Below are 14,769 nucleotides of genomic sequence, written 5' to 3'. Positions count from 1 at the left end.
CCGCAGAGCACAGTGCCCACCATCAAACTGTGACCCCAGGGCTCTGTGTGCTGCAGTCCAGCAGTGCCAGGCGGCAGCAGCCTTTCCCATGGGTGCAGCTCCCCCCACCCCCCCCCCATTCCTTCCTTTTTTTTTTTTTCCAAGGCTGCACAAATTTCCTGGATTTTACCCCAAGATGCCCCTTCCGAGTGTGAGAACTCCTCCTCGGCCTGCTCCCATGGCAACTGTTCCCTAGTTACCGATCCCTACTTGCTATTCTCATCCCTGCTCAGCTGCTCTCAGCCACCCTGTGCTGTGCACGAGGCCACCACCAGCCCCGCTCCCAGCACTGGGCTCCCAGCCCACCGACCCCATATGGCCCCATTCAGGGTGTCCCCCTGCATCCCCTCCTGGCAGCCGTGCTGCCCCCAAGCCCTGATGTAGCCCTGCAGGGTGTGGAGACCTTGGAGATGCTGTCCTCACATATAAGGGGACAGGGAGCAGCACTTGGTTGACTTGGGTCAGCTCTCGGGCTGCCCTGTGGTCACGTTCCATAGGGGATGGCAGCACACACTTAGACAACCAGTGGTGTGAGGTTTTGTGCCCATTGTGCCCTTTGCAATGACCCAAAGTGCCCTGCAGAAGCCACAGGATCATCTGCAGTCTCCACCATAAGCAGAGCTCTACCCAAAATACAAACCTGATGCTGCTCACGCTTCTGTCTCACCCCCCCTCGACCCAGCAGCACCAGGCACAGCAAATCTCACACTTCACAAAAGGTTAAAAATGTAAATACTTTCAAACTTTAGTGCAAGGCAAGCAAATGATACCACAGGTCCAAGTTGGTGCTCAGCCCTGCCGTGGGGCCTGGCTCAGAATGAGCACAGGGCAGCAGCACACACACGTACACACACGTACACGCACACAAAGACCAATTATTGCTAGGAACACAGCTGGGACATGTATGCACAAGACAGGACAGGACATGGAGGACAGAGGCAGGAGAGCCAGGCTGAGCTCCTTGGGGGCACACAGGACCCCCTGGATGCTCAGGCCCTTATACCAAAGCCCTGCCCTCAGGCACAGCTCTGCTGGATCCTGGGGGCTGGCCCTGCTCCCACTTGGTCACAGCCCTGGGCAAGGCACAGTCCCCTGTCACAGCTCAAGAGCACAGCCACCAAAACCACGCCAGGACTGGGGCCTGCCTGCATCCCCAGCAAACCAGCCGAGCTGGTGTGACTGTGCTGGGGCAATCCTGCAGCACGCAGGGGCAGGGCTATCCCTCAGGTCCAGCTTTCCGGCAGGTGCTGGGGGAGTGGCTGTGTCCTGCTGTGCTGTAAGGCAGGCTGCCAGCAGGCTGGAGAGGCCAGGATCAGTGCCCAGGAGCTGGCAGCATGTGAGAGGCAAGGCAGGAGAAAGCAGGCTCCGGCAGGCAGGGAAGCAGGGATGAGGCAGTGATGCTGCTCTGCTGCCAGGATGCAAAGGGAGATGCTTTGGCATAGCGTTCTCCCGTGCCTCAGGGCTGAGCAATGGACTCCTCCGGAGCCAGGGACGCCTCAGCAGGGCCAGAAAGGTCCAGGAAAGATGCTTTAGGCACCTCAAGGCACAGAAGGCCTCTGCCCAGAACTCCCCGGTACATAGCTGGGACTGTCATTCCCCCCATAGGAGGACATTTGTGCCTGTGACAGCGTGGGGGCAGCGCAGGCCCCCACCTATAGATTAAAAACTGACATGTGATATGTACAGACTGACATATATAAATATACACCAAACCTGCAGTGCCACTTCGACACTGTGGAATGTGTCAACAGAGCCTGGCCCACACCAGCACAATCCTCCCTCCTGCCCTTGGCCCCAGAAGGGAGTTGTCAGCTGGTGGGCAGCAGCAGCACCATCCCCAGCCGCACTCAGAAGCGTCCAGTTCTGTCCTGGGGACGATGGCTCACCCACAGCCAGAGGTGCCACGTGCTGCTGCCAGCGCTGGAGCCATCCTCGTGGTCTTCAGAAAAAGACATGTAAAGTTGTAAACAAATCCACCTCGTGGGGCCACTGCTGCCTTGTCCTTCAGGCTGGGCTGTTGTTCTTCTGGGCACCCGGAGAGGCAAGAGAAGAACAGGCTGTGCTCTACAGCCGGGTCGGCTCTTCCTCACTGTCACTGCAGTTCCCACAACAGTCCTGAAGTCAGAGGGGCAACGAGAGGGAAAGAGAGAGGAGCACAGCAAGCAGAGGGTAAAGCACAGTCACAACCTGGTCTACAGCTGCCCTCTGGCAGAGAAACAAAGCTGCACCTTGGGACTCAGCTCCTAGCAGACGTAGTTGTGAGTGCATAGCTGACTGGCTCAGAAGCTGGGAGGAAGATGGGACTACAGGCACCCAGGGAGACAGCTCAGTGCCAGCGCATACAATCTGCCCTAGTCTGGACTCATCAGGTCACAGAAAGCAGCTGAAGCCCTGGGGAGGGAGCCTGAGCATGGGACAATGCCAAACGCTTCACAGTGTCTCAACTCTTCCATGTATCCAGGACATCCAAAGAGAGAAGGGATCCCTGGCCTTCTCGCAGCCCCCTGGGAACAGAGCTCCCAGCTGCAGCAGTATAGGGGCAGCTTTGGCTCAAGCTGAGGGTAAAGCTTCCCCAACAGTGGGGAAGGCAGCAAGAGCAGGGAGCAGGATTAGTGGCTCAGGGGGCAGTTAGAACAACAAACAGCTTGTGCTCTGCTGGGGGAAGGGGTCAGGCATTGAAGGATAACACTCCTCTTTCCCAGATCTCGCCATGTCCGTGGGCCACCAGGTATTTCCCTGAGCAGAGCAGCCAGGAGAGACTGCTCACCTCTGGAAAGAGAAAACGTGGCAAATCACAGCTCAGTCCCTGCCTGAGGCAGCCCATCCTTGTGCAGGTCTTGCCTGCCTACGGAAGAGCTGTGTCTTCCAGCAAGACGAACAGTTAAGCACAAATGGGAACTCGACAGGGAAGTCAGAGGCAGCACTGGGTGACTGGGAATGGGTCCAGGGCAGGCCAGAGCCAACCGTGCTCGAGTGCCACAGCTGCTAGCAGCTGTTGAGGCAGCAGCCCAGACTTTGCCAGTCCTGGAAAGAAGGCAAATACTGTTCTGGCCCAGAGGAGACATACAGGCAGGCGAGCCCACAGCAGATGCACGATGCTTCTGTTCTCCTCATCCCTAGAAAGCACTGCTCTCTCTGTCTGCTCAAGGCCTAGCAGAAGTGTTCAAGGGATCCCCAGAGCCTGTATAGACCACAGCAAGATGAAGGTCTTCTTCAGGGATGGTATTATTCACGTAGGAAGGGAGAAGACTTGCTATTTTAGAGCCGTCAGCAGCATCACTCTGTGCAACTGCAGCATGTTTAGCCAGGACACTCCATACCAGCCCCCTCAACATGCAGCAATGTGAATGTCAGCCAGGCAAGGGTTGGTTCCTTGCAGCCTTGCACAGGACTTCCCAAGAGCCCTGGGATTCAGCCCAGCAGGGGGACTCATATCTGCTGCCCCTACATTCCCACCTTCCTGACCGTTCTGCATCAGGGAGAGAGGGCTCAGGGCTGTGCAAGAAATACTGGGCATGCACTCTTACCTGTCTGCTGAAGAAGCGCTGGAGTAACCCTTTCTTGGGCTGTGGTGAAGGCTGCCCTTTCCAGTCCAGGTCTGGGGGCACTGTGCCATCTGTGCTAAACACATTCAGCTCCTTGAAACAGTCTGTCTCTATCATCTGGAAGAGGGCAAAAATGGCTGCAGCAACTGCCACACAAAGCCTGTCACTGAGAGCCCAGCAGAGTGCAAGGGCAGCAGTGACAGCAGAGTTCCTGTTGCCTGCCTTGTGGGACACTGCACACAGCCACAGTGAGCACAAGCAGGGGCAAAGACCTGTCCTGCAAAAAAGGTGTACATGCTAGTTCCCACCCACCTCGTTCTGCCAAGGAATGGGCACACTTCCTGTAGCAAACTTCTGGTAGAAGTCATTGTCTGTGGGCTCCAGTTCCACTCCTTTCACTGTGGAGAACTGCTCGATGTCCAGAACATCCTTGCAGTAGATGGCCTGGGGCTAAACAGCACAAACATTGCTCTAATGCCAGGCTGCACAGTGATAACACTCACTGAAATAACTTGGATACTGGTCAAGCATGAGCCCCTTCTACCTGCTTGCCTGAACTCTGTTCTGCCAGGCAGGGAGTACTGGTAAGACCCACTTGTGACCAGCAGCCCACCCTCAGGTAAATGGCCAGAGCAGTAGCCCCAGAAACAAAGAGGGATGGACCCCACCTCCTCAGGTGAGCCAGTGCAGGGCTCCTTCTCACCCTGACAGCAACAGTGACTGAAGAGGTGAGGAGGTGGACAGGCACTTACATCTGGCTTGAAGGGTGGATCCAGCATGCCCGCTTCCAGCCTCCGGAAGTTGAGGTGCTTGAAGAGAGGGTGCTCCTTCACCTCCCTAGCCCCTGCTCCTCGGCAGCCCAGGCGTTCCAGAGGGTCTTTGCACAGGAGCTGTAACACAAGGAAATCAGTGTGCCAGGAAGAGCATACTGGGCAGGAGCAGCCCTGGGGTTGGTGGACTCCTGCACTGTCTCCAGGAATGACATGGGCTCACAAGGCATCTGTGAGTGAGGAATTAAGGCACTCTGGACCCTCCTGCACTATGTTACCAGTGTCAGAGCAAGGGAACCTCATTCCTATCTGTGCCTCTACAGGGAGCAGTCATGATGTTTGGCTGCTGTGTGCAAAGAGGTGATAGGGGACAGGGTTGCACTCCTACCATGGTGCAGAGGGAGCGGGCACACGGCGAGAACTTCTCCGAGTACTCCTCCTGCACATCCTTCACCAACCGCTCCACCTCCTCTCGCTTGATCTTCTTCTTGCGCTGCTGGAAGGGGGACTGTCCCTCAATCATCTCATACACCAGGCAGCCCAGTGCCCACCAGTCTGGGCTGAATGTGTAGCGCTCATTCTTCACCACCTCTGGAGCTATACAGAAGCAGGAGTGAGAAAAATGTGAGATCAGGGAGAGTACAGTGCAGTGCAGTGGAGTCAGAGGCTACTTTTTAATTAAACCAGGATCACTTCTTACCCATGTAGCCAACTGTTCCCACACGTCCCTTGATTGTTTGGCCCTCAGGCACATGCACAGCCAGCCCCAGATCTGAGATACGAATGTGACCTGCAAGGAGGAGGGCAAAAGATAACAAATCAAAGTCATGAGACGATAACTGAAGCTGCCAAGAACTCGGAGCAACTCTGATTCAAGCACAAGAAGGGAAAAGGACCTAGGCTCCGCACTCACCATGATCATCCAGTAGTATGTTCTCAGGCTTCAGATCCCTAGGAAGGAAGAGACTTGATCAGCAATGAAAGCAAAGGACACTGGGATTGGTGAGATCTCAAGAAGTCACAGGTAAACAGCAGAGGGATGCAAAGCCCTGCTGTAGGCAGACTCCATCCTGGAATTAGCCCTGTAAGGTCCCCCTCCCAGGCAGAACAACCTTCAGCCCTCCACCAGGAGGCACTGAGCCCGCGTTTACTTCCTTCTTCTCAGGTGCAGAACTCCAGATAAGGTAGGCCACACAAGAGAGGAGCAGAGCGTCAATACTGGCTGTGAAGTTGAACACCCAAGTGCATTTCCCGAGGCAATCACAAGCACTCGCATCCTATTAGTAATCTTTCACCAGCACAAGGTAGCTAAGCTATGCCTTTTTCTGCGTCTCCTTTGAGATCAGCTTTCTGTTCCTGATCTCCTCTTACCCAGCTCTATGCTGCTTTCAAGCACAAGCTTATTTTCTTGAGCAGACAATCCCGGCTGTGCTAGTAAGGGCAGCAGAAATAATCTTGCACCTGCAGCCAGTGCCCCTCCTGAGGCCAGGCAGCACATACCTGTACACTATCCTCTCCTGGTGCAAGTCCTCAAGGCCACAGCAGATCTCAGCAGCATAAAAAGCTGCTCGGGGCTCCTCAAATCCAGCCTCTCCCATGTGGTAGATATGGAACTTGAGGTCCCCTCCATTCATGAGGGTCAGCACTAGGCAGAGAGCATCTTTAGTTTCATATGCATAGGCTAAGCTCACCTGCAATTCAGGGCAGAAAGGCTGTTAGAAGACACAGCTGGAAGAGGGAGGCACCCACATTCTGATGGGCACTGCCACCCAAGAAGCCAGGATATGGGCAGCAACAGGATGGGCTTTTGTAGAGGGAACAGTGGATTTCAAACCCGGGGAGGATCTGGAAGTACCCAGTAGCCCCTTTACACCAGAGCTTTCCTCAGACAGGAAGGATGCTCATCTCCCTGAGCCAGAACTGCTCCCCTTTGGGGGCAAGAAGCACCCAGCAGCAACCCTGGGGCACCATTTGATGAATCTTTTGTAGCAGGAGGTTTTGGACTGTTCACACCTCTGCACAGCCAGGGAGAGAGCCATCCACCACACAGCCCATTTGGCAGTCTGGAGGCATTTAAGGTCATTTTGTGGAGGCAGTGGGAGGTCCTGCCAGACCCCAGCCTGGTGACCAGGACCCTGCTCCATAGGCAGGGTCTGCTCCTGCCTTTCCACACAGCGTGAGTAGCACAGAAAAGCCAGGCCAGCTGGTTGTGGGAAGAATCAACCACTGCAGCAAAGTGAGAGCAATTCCTATGTACTTACTACAAACCTACTGTTCACTTTTTCCAGGATCTGTTTCTCATTCAGGGCCATGGCTTCTCCCTTCCGCTTTTTGATCCGTTTCTTCTCCAGTTTCTTGCAGGCATACATCTTCCCTGTGGCACGCACTTGGCAGGCACAAACCTGGAGTGGGAGACAAGGCTCAGCACCTTCCCACTGCTGTTTCCAGTGTGGGTCTAGGTTCTCCTCTTGGAGTGAGACACAGAAAGGTGAAGATTGTCCTGGTTTCAGCCCCATCCTGAGGTGAGCAAGAACCACAAAGACACAAGGAATAGCAACATCTCAAGGTGTCACAGACTGGAGCCTGCAAAAACTGAAGGCCACTCTAGAAACAAAAGGAAGCCTGAAAGACCAGCAGTTTTCAGGACTGCTGTTCGCTCTGTCAAGAGACTGGGGAGACAATTATTCTCAACCCAGGCACCACAAAATACATGCTGCCTACTCTGTGCAACCACCTTCTGCACCTCCCATGTCTGCAAGATGGGAGCTCTAGTCTATCAGAAGGGAACTGAGATAATGCAATGCCCAAAGAAGTGTCCGGCACAGAGCCCAGACGAACATCTCAGAAAAATTCCACAGCCAGAAGCACCTGCCTCCATGTGCTGGAGCAGCTTGCAGCACCCCGCCTACCCACCCTAAATACAGAGGAAATGCTGGCCACTCACCTCTCCAAAACCACCCTTGCCTAGCACACGGTATTGGCGGAAAGTGTTTTTGGTCACCGGCTGCCTATGGAGTAAAGGAAACTGTTGTGAGATGGAAACAGGAAAAGAACAGAGGCTGAAACTCAAACCATCCCCACACCCTGGCATGAGAGTCTGTGGGTCACTGTGAAACCCCTGTTCAAGCAGAACCTGCTTCCCTGCAAGCAAGCAAGGGTACGGCAGCCGGTAGAGGCTCCTTGTGCCAACAGAGGTCCATGAAGGAAAGGAACTACAAATGCCAGGCCCATGTCCCAGCAGGGGAGGAGCTCAAGGGACCCCTCAGGCAGCCCAAGTGCTGCAGGATGCAGGTCTCCCAGAGATGCCACAGGATGTTACCGTTCCAGCCATTTCCACTGCAGGAAGCGGTTGAAGTACAAGCTGTCGAGGTAGTCAGCAAAGGGAGCCACACTCAGGTAGTCGTGGATAAGCCTAAGAGAGAACAGAGCCAGCAAGGCAGCTGAGAGCTGCTCACAGCCACAGAGCAGGAGGTGAGGAGCCCCAGGAGCCCCGTGGCTTTGCCATCCCCTCACCCAGCACCGTGCTGCACTGAATCACCCACGCACCCTGCACAGACCTGGCACTAAAGCCCACCCTCTGTGCTAAGTCTTGATCCAAAAGGAAGGTGCGTTGGAGGCACAACTGTGACGAAGGCAGCACCCTGGGACTGCCTTCTGTGGGACTGGCACTGATAATTGTGGCCTCCCAGCAGCAGCCGTGGCTGTGGGACAAAGGGGGGCGATAGGACTCTTTGCAATTGCCCCTCACTGGGCAAATGCATGCACAAGACTGTAATCAGTTTCTGAAAGCTACTAGCAACATTCAGTACCAGGCACTGAGTTGTTCAGTTTCAGATGAATATCCAGCACAAAAGGCCACAAGGGATCCTGCCTGAGAGCTAACTGCCTCAGAGACTGGTGCCAGGCCTGCCCAGCGGAATAGAAAGCCTTAGACTTAGCGTCTAGACTGGAGACATGCATCAAGGCGAAGCGGATGGGCTCTTCCTCTTTCAGAGCCTGCCAAGAGAAGGCAGGGCCCAGCCCGGAGGCTCTGCATTCAGACGACACCAGTTACCACACACAGAGCTAACGTTCCCCAGAAGACTGCAGCAAACTCATTGCCACAGCCCTGCACTCGATTAGGCAATGTGCTGCTGCTACTGTTCTCAGGGGGGTGGGGGCTGTAAGCCCGGTTTGCCTAACAGCTTCCTCTTCACACCAGGAGCCGTGACCTCGAACACTTTCTGTGATGAGCTCAGGGAACAGAAGTGACCTTAGATTGCTGTAGCAACAGCTACCATGATCTAGCCACAACAGCCACATCTGTGGCCAGCAGGAGAGGACAGCTGGCACTTAAACTGCTGCAGTCAGCTCTACACAATGGGTGCCCACCAGATCCAGGCACAAAACTAGGAATAGCACGGCCAGCCTCTGAGGCTTCCTTGGAATGGTATCTTCCCAAATGGCAGTTCAGACCCATGATAAACTGACTGACAAAGGTTTCTGCAGCAGCTTGTGGCTCCCAGAGCCCATGGGAACTCCTTGGATTCCTGGAACTGTGTTGCACATTGCTAGCCCCAAAATACCTAGGTCCCATCCTGCACAGCCCCAGCCCTGGCATCAGTCTTTAATGTCCTACAGGAAGGGAGTGGATGAGGCGAGCTGCCTGCAGCAACCAGCACTGTGTTGTGATGCAGCTGCAGGGTTGCCCCAGCCCTCCAACTCACTTAGTGGATTCCTTGAAGAGCTCCTTGCAAGGTTCCTGCTCCAGCCTCTCACAACAGGCATCCACCAGCTGGGAGGGGACTTCAGGCACATGGTCCTCACTCTGGGGACAAAGGGACTGAGTCAGTGGGGGGCAGAGCCTGTCAGGAAGGGGAAGCCACAGGAGCAGCACACAGATGCTCATCTGCTTCAGGATAAGGTGGACTTTGCCCTCATGATCCTGTCCAGCACTGCAGCAGGACACGGGTAATGACAACTGTTGGCTGTTCTACTACTGCAGGCAGCACACACAGCCCTCTCACTCACCTTTGGCTTCAAGTACTTTTCAATCAGTTGCTGCCCGCATTCCTTCCTCTTCTCATCTGGAGCCACTTCGTACCCAGCCTGCAAAAAGCAAACATGGTGAGGGGCAGGCCCAGCTGGGAACCAGGCCCTGCTACCAGGCAACAGCTGCACAGCAGCAACACCCTGCCCAGGTACCACAACCCTGTGCCTTCCTGGAGAACCAGATCTCTGGCAAACACCTCCCTAAGCAAAGGCCCAGCCCTATCTCTGAGAAACTGCAACTCACAGGAAAACTTCCTTGCCCAGAAGTACCTGGCAATAGCTTGGACACCCAGAGCCAACTGAACCGTGCCCAGGATGCCATGAACATCCCTGCCTTCCCAAGGAAGGCTGACACGCTTTGCTCTTACCACAGCATCCAGGAACTTGACGCAGCGTGACAACTCAGGCCGTGTCTCACAGAACTGCCGAAACAGCATCCGCCCGATGGGCTGCTTCTCACACAGGCTGTGGTAGTCTCGCTCTGCAAACGTGGAGATCACACACTGTCAGCCCCACGGAGCAGCTGCAGCCCTCCTCCCGGCACTAGGCAGCAGTGAACCTTCTGGCCGCTCAGGGGCTCCACCAGCCTGAGGCTCCCAGGAAACAAAAATGCACCCAGCTGAGACAAGAGGCCACAGGCTGAGCTTTTATGACCCTTTATGGAAGGTTTTCCCTAACGGAGATTTGAACTGGTCTTCCGTGCAATATCCCCATCTTGTTTTGAGCAGTGGATCTCAGTATCTCCTGCTTGGCTAGAGGTTTTCTTCTTGATCCTCCTCTCCATGGTGACCGGATACATAACTTTCCCTGGGCCCTATGGAACGCACTGAACTTGTTTTAAAGCAGAACTCCCAGGCCAAGGGCTGCTCTGATGACTCTCACAAATCACTCTGCTTCACAAAGCCTGCTGAAAGCAGCGGCGCCAACGTGGGGGGAACCATTTCCAGCCATGTCCCATTAATGCTGCACATCACCATCACACGTCCCTGCTCCATGGAACAGCCACCTATCTGCAGTCAGGTCCCAGTGCCCCCCTGGAACTTGGTTTCCCCTGATGATTCTTCCTATCCATCTTCCCAAAGTCTTATGAACCAGGCACAAACACCTCTGACTATCCAAAGCGCTTCCAGTTCTATGCCTCACCTTGCCCGGGGTCTTTGTGCTCCTTGATGCTGATGGCTTCCCCCCACCATACAGCAGCTTCTCCTGAGGAAGCTGTGGCTTCCTGGTGGTGCACAAGCATGGAGGGGCCACGCTGAGGTGAGGGTGGGGGCTGCTTCACCAGCCTGGCTGCCCCAGCTGGTTTACTTATTTGCAGGGGAAGGAGTTCCCCACTGCTGTAGAGGATGGGAGCTTGCTGACAGCAAGAATGGGGGTTTTGGTCACCTTGCTGCTGCCCAGGCACACACTAGGCTGCTCTCTGCAATCAGGGCACATAAACCTGATTCTGCAGCAGCACCACCACACTGGAGACCCTCCTCAGCCTCTGTAACAGGAACTGAACACACCACTGTCTGTCTGCCAGGGGACAGCAAAGCCACCAGCACATAGGAACTGGGGATGCCTCCCCTGGAGGGAATCCAAACAAGGCAGCCACCACCTGCAAGAGCACTGCCATCATGGCTCTGCAAGGGGAACTGGGCACGAGCGGTGCCAGCAGAGGCTGGGAGGCACCTCCACAGCATCACAGGACAGTGGGACAATGGAGATGGAGTACAGCATTCATCACCAGCAAATGGACAGCATAACAAAGACGAACATCAATGCTGGGAAACAGATCATGACACCTACAGAAGGGTGGCTGTGAAGGGGACAGCCCATGCCAGAAGCAACTCAGTGCTCAGGACCTGCTCCAGTGAGGCAGCATGTCCCAGTATCATGGCTGCAGTTTCCAGCTGACTGCAATGGCTGTGGAAAGAGTCAGGGAGACGGTGCCCAGCACAAAGCAGCTGAACTGGGTGCTGTGGGCTTGGAAGTTATAATCTGGATGATGGAGGTTGTTATTTCAAGTGCTGTGGTCCCATGTGCCTTCAAATGGAACCACTTTGAGTGACTTCCAGGACCTTGTACCAGGACCTGGAACACCTGCACAGTGCAGAACTTGGGACTGGGGTTGCAGACACATCCCAAACCCAGTCAGCTTGGTGCTGCTCTGAAACAAAGTCAACACTGTGCCACTCTCCAGCTGGCAGATGAATATGGAGTGACAACTTAAACAAGCTCTCCCCCTCCCAGAAAGCAGATCACTCTCACCTTACAAGTCAACTCCTCAAACAACCTTATACGATGTCAGGACCAAACCTGCTGCACAAACATTAAAATCACGAAGAGTACAAAGTGCAGAATTAAAATCATAGACCAAGCCCTACTCAGCCGTACAACCCTCATCCATACTGCACAGCAAGAACCCAATCCTGCTCAAGTAAAGTTGCTGCTTTAGTTTTAGAAGCTGAGGTCTGCAGCACAGGGCTGGACATCAGCCAAGGAAACAGGAAGATGTTAGCAGGACATTTGGAATTTATGCAAAGGCACTCCTGAGCAATGCTCACAGCAATGGGCAGCTTTGTTTGTGCAGAGAAGGATGCATATGTCTCTACTGAATCTTCTCACCATCTAGAAGGTTTGTGGGTACACCAACAGCAAATGCCACGCAGCTATGACTTACCTGCCCACTGTTCCTTCCCTGCACTCTAAATTGTGTGCTCTTGGCCAGGACTTGTGCATTATTACCCATCTCTGACCCTCCCACGGCTCACCTGCATTCAGACAACCTGTGATCTGACAGGTCACAGCCACACGCCTGCCCCACAGCCCAGCACAGCCCTGCTGCTCACCAAGGGCTTGTCGAAGATCCTCGCAGAGGCTGATGTGTGGGAACTGCAGCATCTGGCGCCATTTCTTACTCTTGCCTTTCCGGTTTCCACCTCCACCTGCAGGGCACACAAATTTAGTAGGATGAGTTATGAATGAGGGATGTCCGACTGAAGATGAATCTTGTTGCACCAGGAGCCTGGGCAGCACCAAGAGGTATCACTGCCTGCCAGCCCGAAGGACAGGAATGCTGGAGCCTCAGCTGACCGCCAGAGGAAATGGAAGGACTGACTGCTCCGGCTGTTCAAAAGGCAGAACAAAGCAATGACAGTAAGGTCTTTCCTCTGGACATTTCAGTCATTCATATTTAAGATGGGAAAAACACAGTAGAGGGAGGAGTGCCTACAGCCACAGGTTGCTCTGTGCCTTGGCTCCCAGGCCCTTTTGAGGCCAAGGTGCTTGGTGTGAAGCTCTTCACTGCCAGTTTCTTGCTGTAGTTAAGATTCATGCCACCTACTCATTCCAGACTGATTGCTTACTGCAGGGAGGGGCTCTCAGAGAAAGGACACGAAGCTGGAAGACAGGAATTCCTGCTCTAATCCCAGCTCCACAGACAACTCACCGCACTGCCCCAGGCTCATCGCTTCAGTTTCCCACCTGTGAAGTGGGGACACTCCCACTGTTCTACAGAGATAAGCCAGCCTCAGAAAAGCAAGATCCGACAACTAGATATTATTCCATCTTCAGGTGCTGGAGTAAATGCCCAATGCTGTAGGAAAGGGTGGGAAAGCTCCTAGATAGACCAAAAAAATTTACATCATAGCAAACCCCGAGTACTGGAATACTTGCATGCCTGATTGCTCACATCAGCCAACCTCTAGGGATCGTGCTCCTCCTGCTCAGTGCCAACAAACACAAAAACTCCCCCCTGACTCTGGAAACGCATTAAACTTTGCTGCTGAGTTGGGCCAAAGGCACAGCACTCTGAAATCATTGTAGAATGCCATTTATCCAGCTCTTGAGAAACAGTTTCATAACGCTTTCCTCCACCACAGATGTGATTCGGCCCTCAGACGTTCCCTGCACCCACACACTGGGTTTCTAGCACCTACACTACAGGCGTGTAAGTGGGGTGGGATGGGACGGGGTGGCTGCAGCCATAAGCCCTGGCACCGCTGGGTGGCTGTGCTGCATCTGCCCCCCGTGGCAGCTGGGCTGCACGATTGTTCAAACTCAGGAAGGAAGTGACTCAAGGGTAAGCAGGGGTGGAAGAAACCAGCAGCGCCGACACCTTGTCAGCCACAGCTCCCAGCCACAAACAAGGACGGGGACAACCCGTAGGTGAGAGCACAGGAGTGTAGGCACCCTCCATGAACGTGTAGGAGAAGGCAGAGTTATGTCCCATGACACACTGAGGATGAGGAGTGCAATGCAGTGAGCAGCTGAGTGCAGACCTGCTCCCCATGCAGCCCTGTCCCAGCAGCACACAGCAACCCTCCATTTGAGGACATAGGAAGGCAGACCTGACCCTGAGCTTGTCACAGTTCTGGGGCCGGTCACATCCCATCTGCCACAAGCCAGACGACAAAAGGAACAGGGGAAAGATCCTCCCATGGGAAATCACCATCCTGCTGCCCACACCTTGATGGCACACACTGAGCACAGGCGTGTGCATGGGCCTTATCGCACCGGGTGCTCTCCATCAAGGCAGAGAGGAGCACCCTAAAGCAGGGCAGCAGCTGTGCCACACCTCTCACACAGCCCCACTTCAAGCACAGCGCTGCAGGAGCTGCTCCGTGTGTCAGGAGGAGTTTCATGTCCTGAAGTTTCACGTGCTGCTCTTTGGTTTTGTCCAGGTTTGGCTTCAACTAAACCACAACAACAGCTGGATTTCCCTCTCACTGCTTGAAAACCTCCACGCCTGAAGTATCCGACCCAAGTCTGATTTCTGAGCAGTTCAGAACACTCTCTGCCCAGGGAAATTTCATTTCAACGCTCTTTGCTCCCACAAATTTAATCTCCAAACCCCTCGAACTGGATTTAAGTCCCTTGGGCTCAGGAACCATCAGCCCGGCCAGCTGCACAGCAACACCTTCATATGATCTAACGCATTACTCTGCTGGATCCCGACCCCATAGTGCCGTATGACGGAGCTCCCGGTTCAATCCCAGTCCCTCTATGTGAGCTCAGCTCCCGGCCCCACATCCCCCATATCCCCCCACATCCCCCCATCACCACCCGGCCCTGCCCCGCTCCAGGCCCCGCACTGACACAGGTTGTATTGAAGCAGGCCTTGACCCCCGGCCCAGCACTGAGCGCGGCCCTCCCTACCCCGGGCCGTGCCTTCCCCCGCTGCTCGGTCCCCGCTCACCTTCCCGAGCCTTTAACAGCACGGTGTTGGCGACGATATTCTCCAGCTCCATGAGCCCGGGCGGCTCCTCCACCTCCCGCCCGGCTCCGCTCCGATCCAGCCCCGCCGCCCCCCCCCCCCCCCACTGCCGCCGCCGCCGCCACGCCCCGCCCCCCTCGGCCCAACCCACCAATGGCTGCGCACGCTCCTCCCGCGCCGCGCT

General features: G+C 54.9%; 1 protein-coding gene across 6 annotated transcripts; it reads right to left on the bottom strand.

Moving 5' to 3' along the window:
• Window positions 1-759: 759 nt before the first annotated feature.
• GRK6 (G protein-coupled receptor kinase 6) lies at window positions 760-14,671 on the bottom strand. Of its 6 annotated transcripts, none has more exons than XM_015876288.2 (16): window positions 14,568-14,671; window positions 12,220-12,315; window positions 9,754-9,866; window positions 9,365-9,442; window positions 9,061-9,161; window positions 7,674-7,766; window positions 7,299-7,362; window positions 6,616-6,756; window positions 5,855-6,045; window positions 5,268-5,305; window positions 5,055-5,144; window positions 4,743-4,951; window positions 4,337-4,474; window positions 3,897-4,034; window positions 3,567-3,701; window positions 760-2,808 (listed from the first exon to the last, which is right to left on the bottom strand). In XM_015876288.2, exons 1-16 carry the CDS (start codon window positions 14,617-14,619, stop codon window positions 2,803-2,805), a joined length of 1,683 nt encoding a protein of 560 aa, XP_015731774.2. In that variant the 5' UTR covers window positions 14,620-14,671; the 3' UTR covers window positions 760-2,802. The 6 variants fall into 6 exon arrangements, with proteins under 6 accessions (XP_015731774.2, XP_015731773.2, XP_085375354.1 ...); XM_015876287.2 differs by having other exon boundaries at window positions 760-2,154; XM_085519228.1 differs by lacking the exon at window positions 7,674-7,766 and having other exon boundaries at window positions 760-2,154.
• Between the last annotated feature and the right edge of the window lie 98 nt (window positions 14,672-14,769).

The sequence above is a fragment of the Coturnix japonica genome, chromosome 18 (genome assembly GCF_054131305.1).
Source record: "Coturnix japonica strain WE chromosome 18, WE-NBRP24, whole genome shotgun sequence".
In the NCBI taxonomy this organism is placed as follows: domain Eukaryota; kingdom Metazoa; phylum Chordata; class Aves; order Galliformes; family Phasianidae; genus Coturnix; species Coturnix japonica.
Note: the sequence above shows the minus strand (reverse complement) of the source record. Positions and strands in the feature narration are given on the sequence as shown.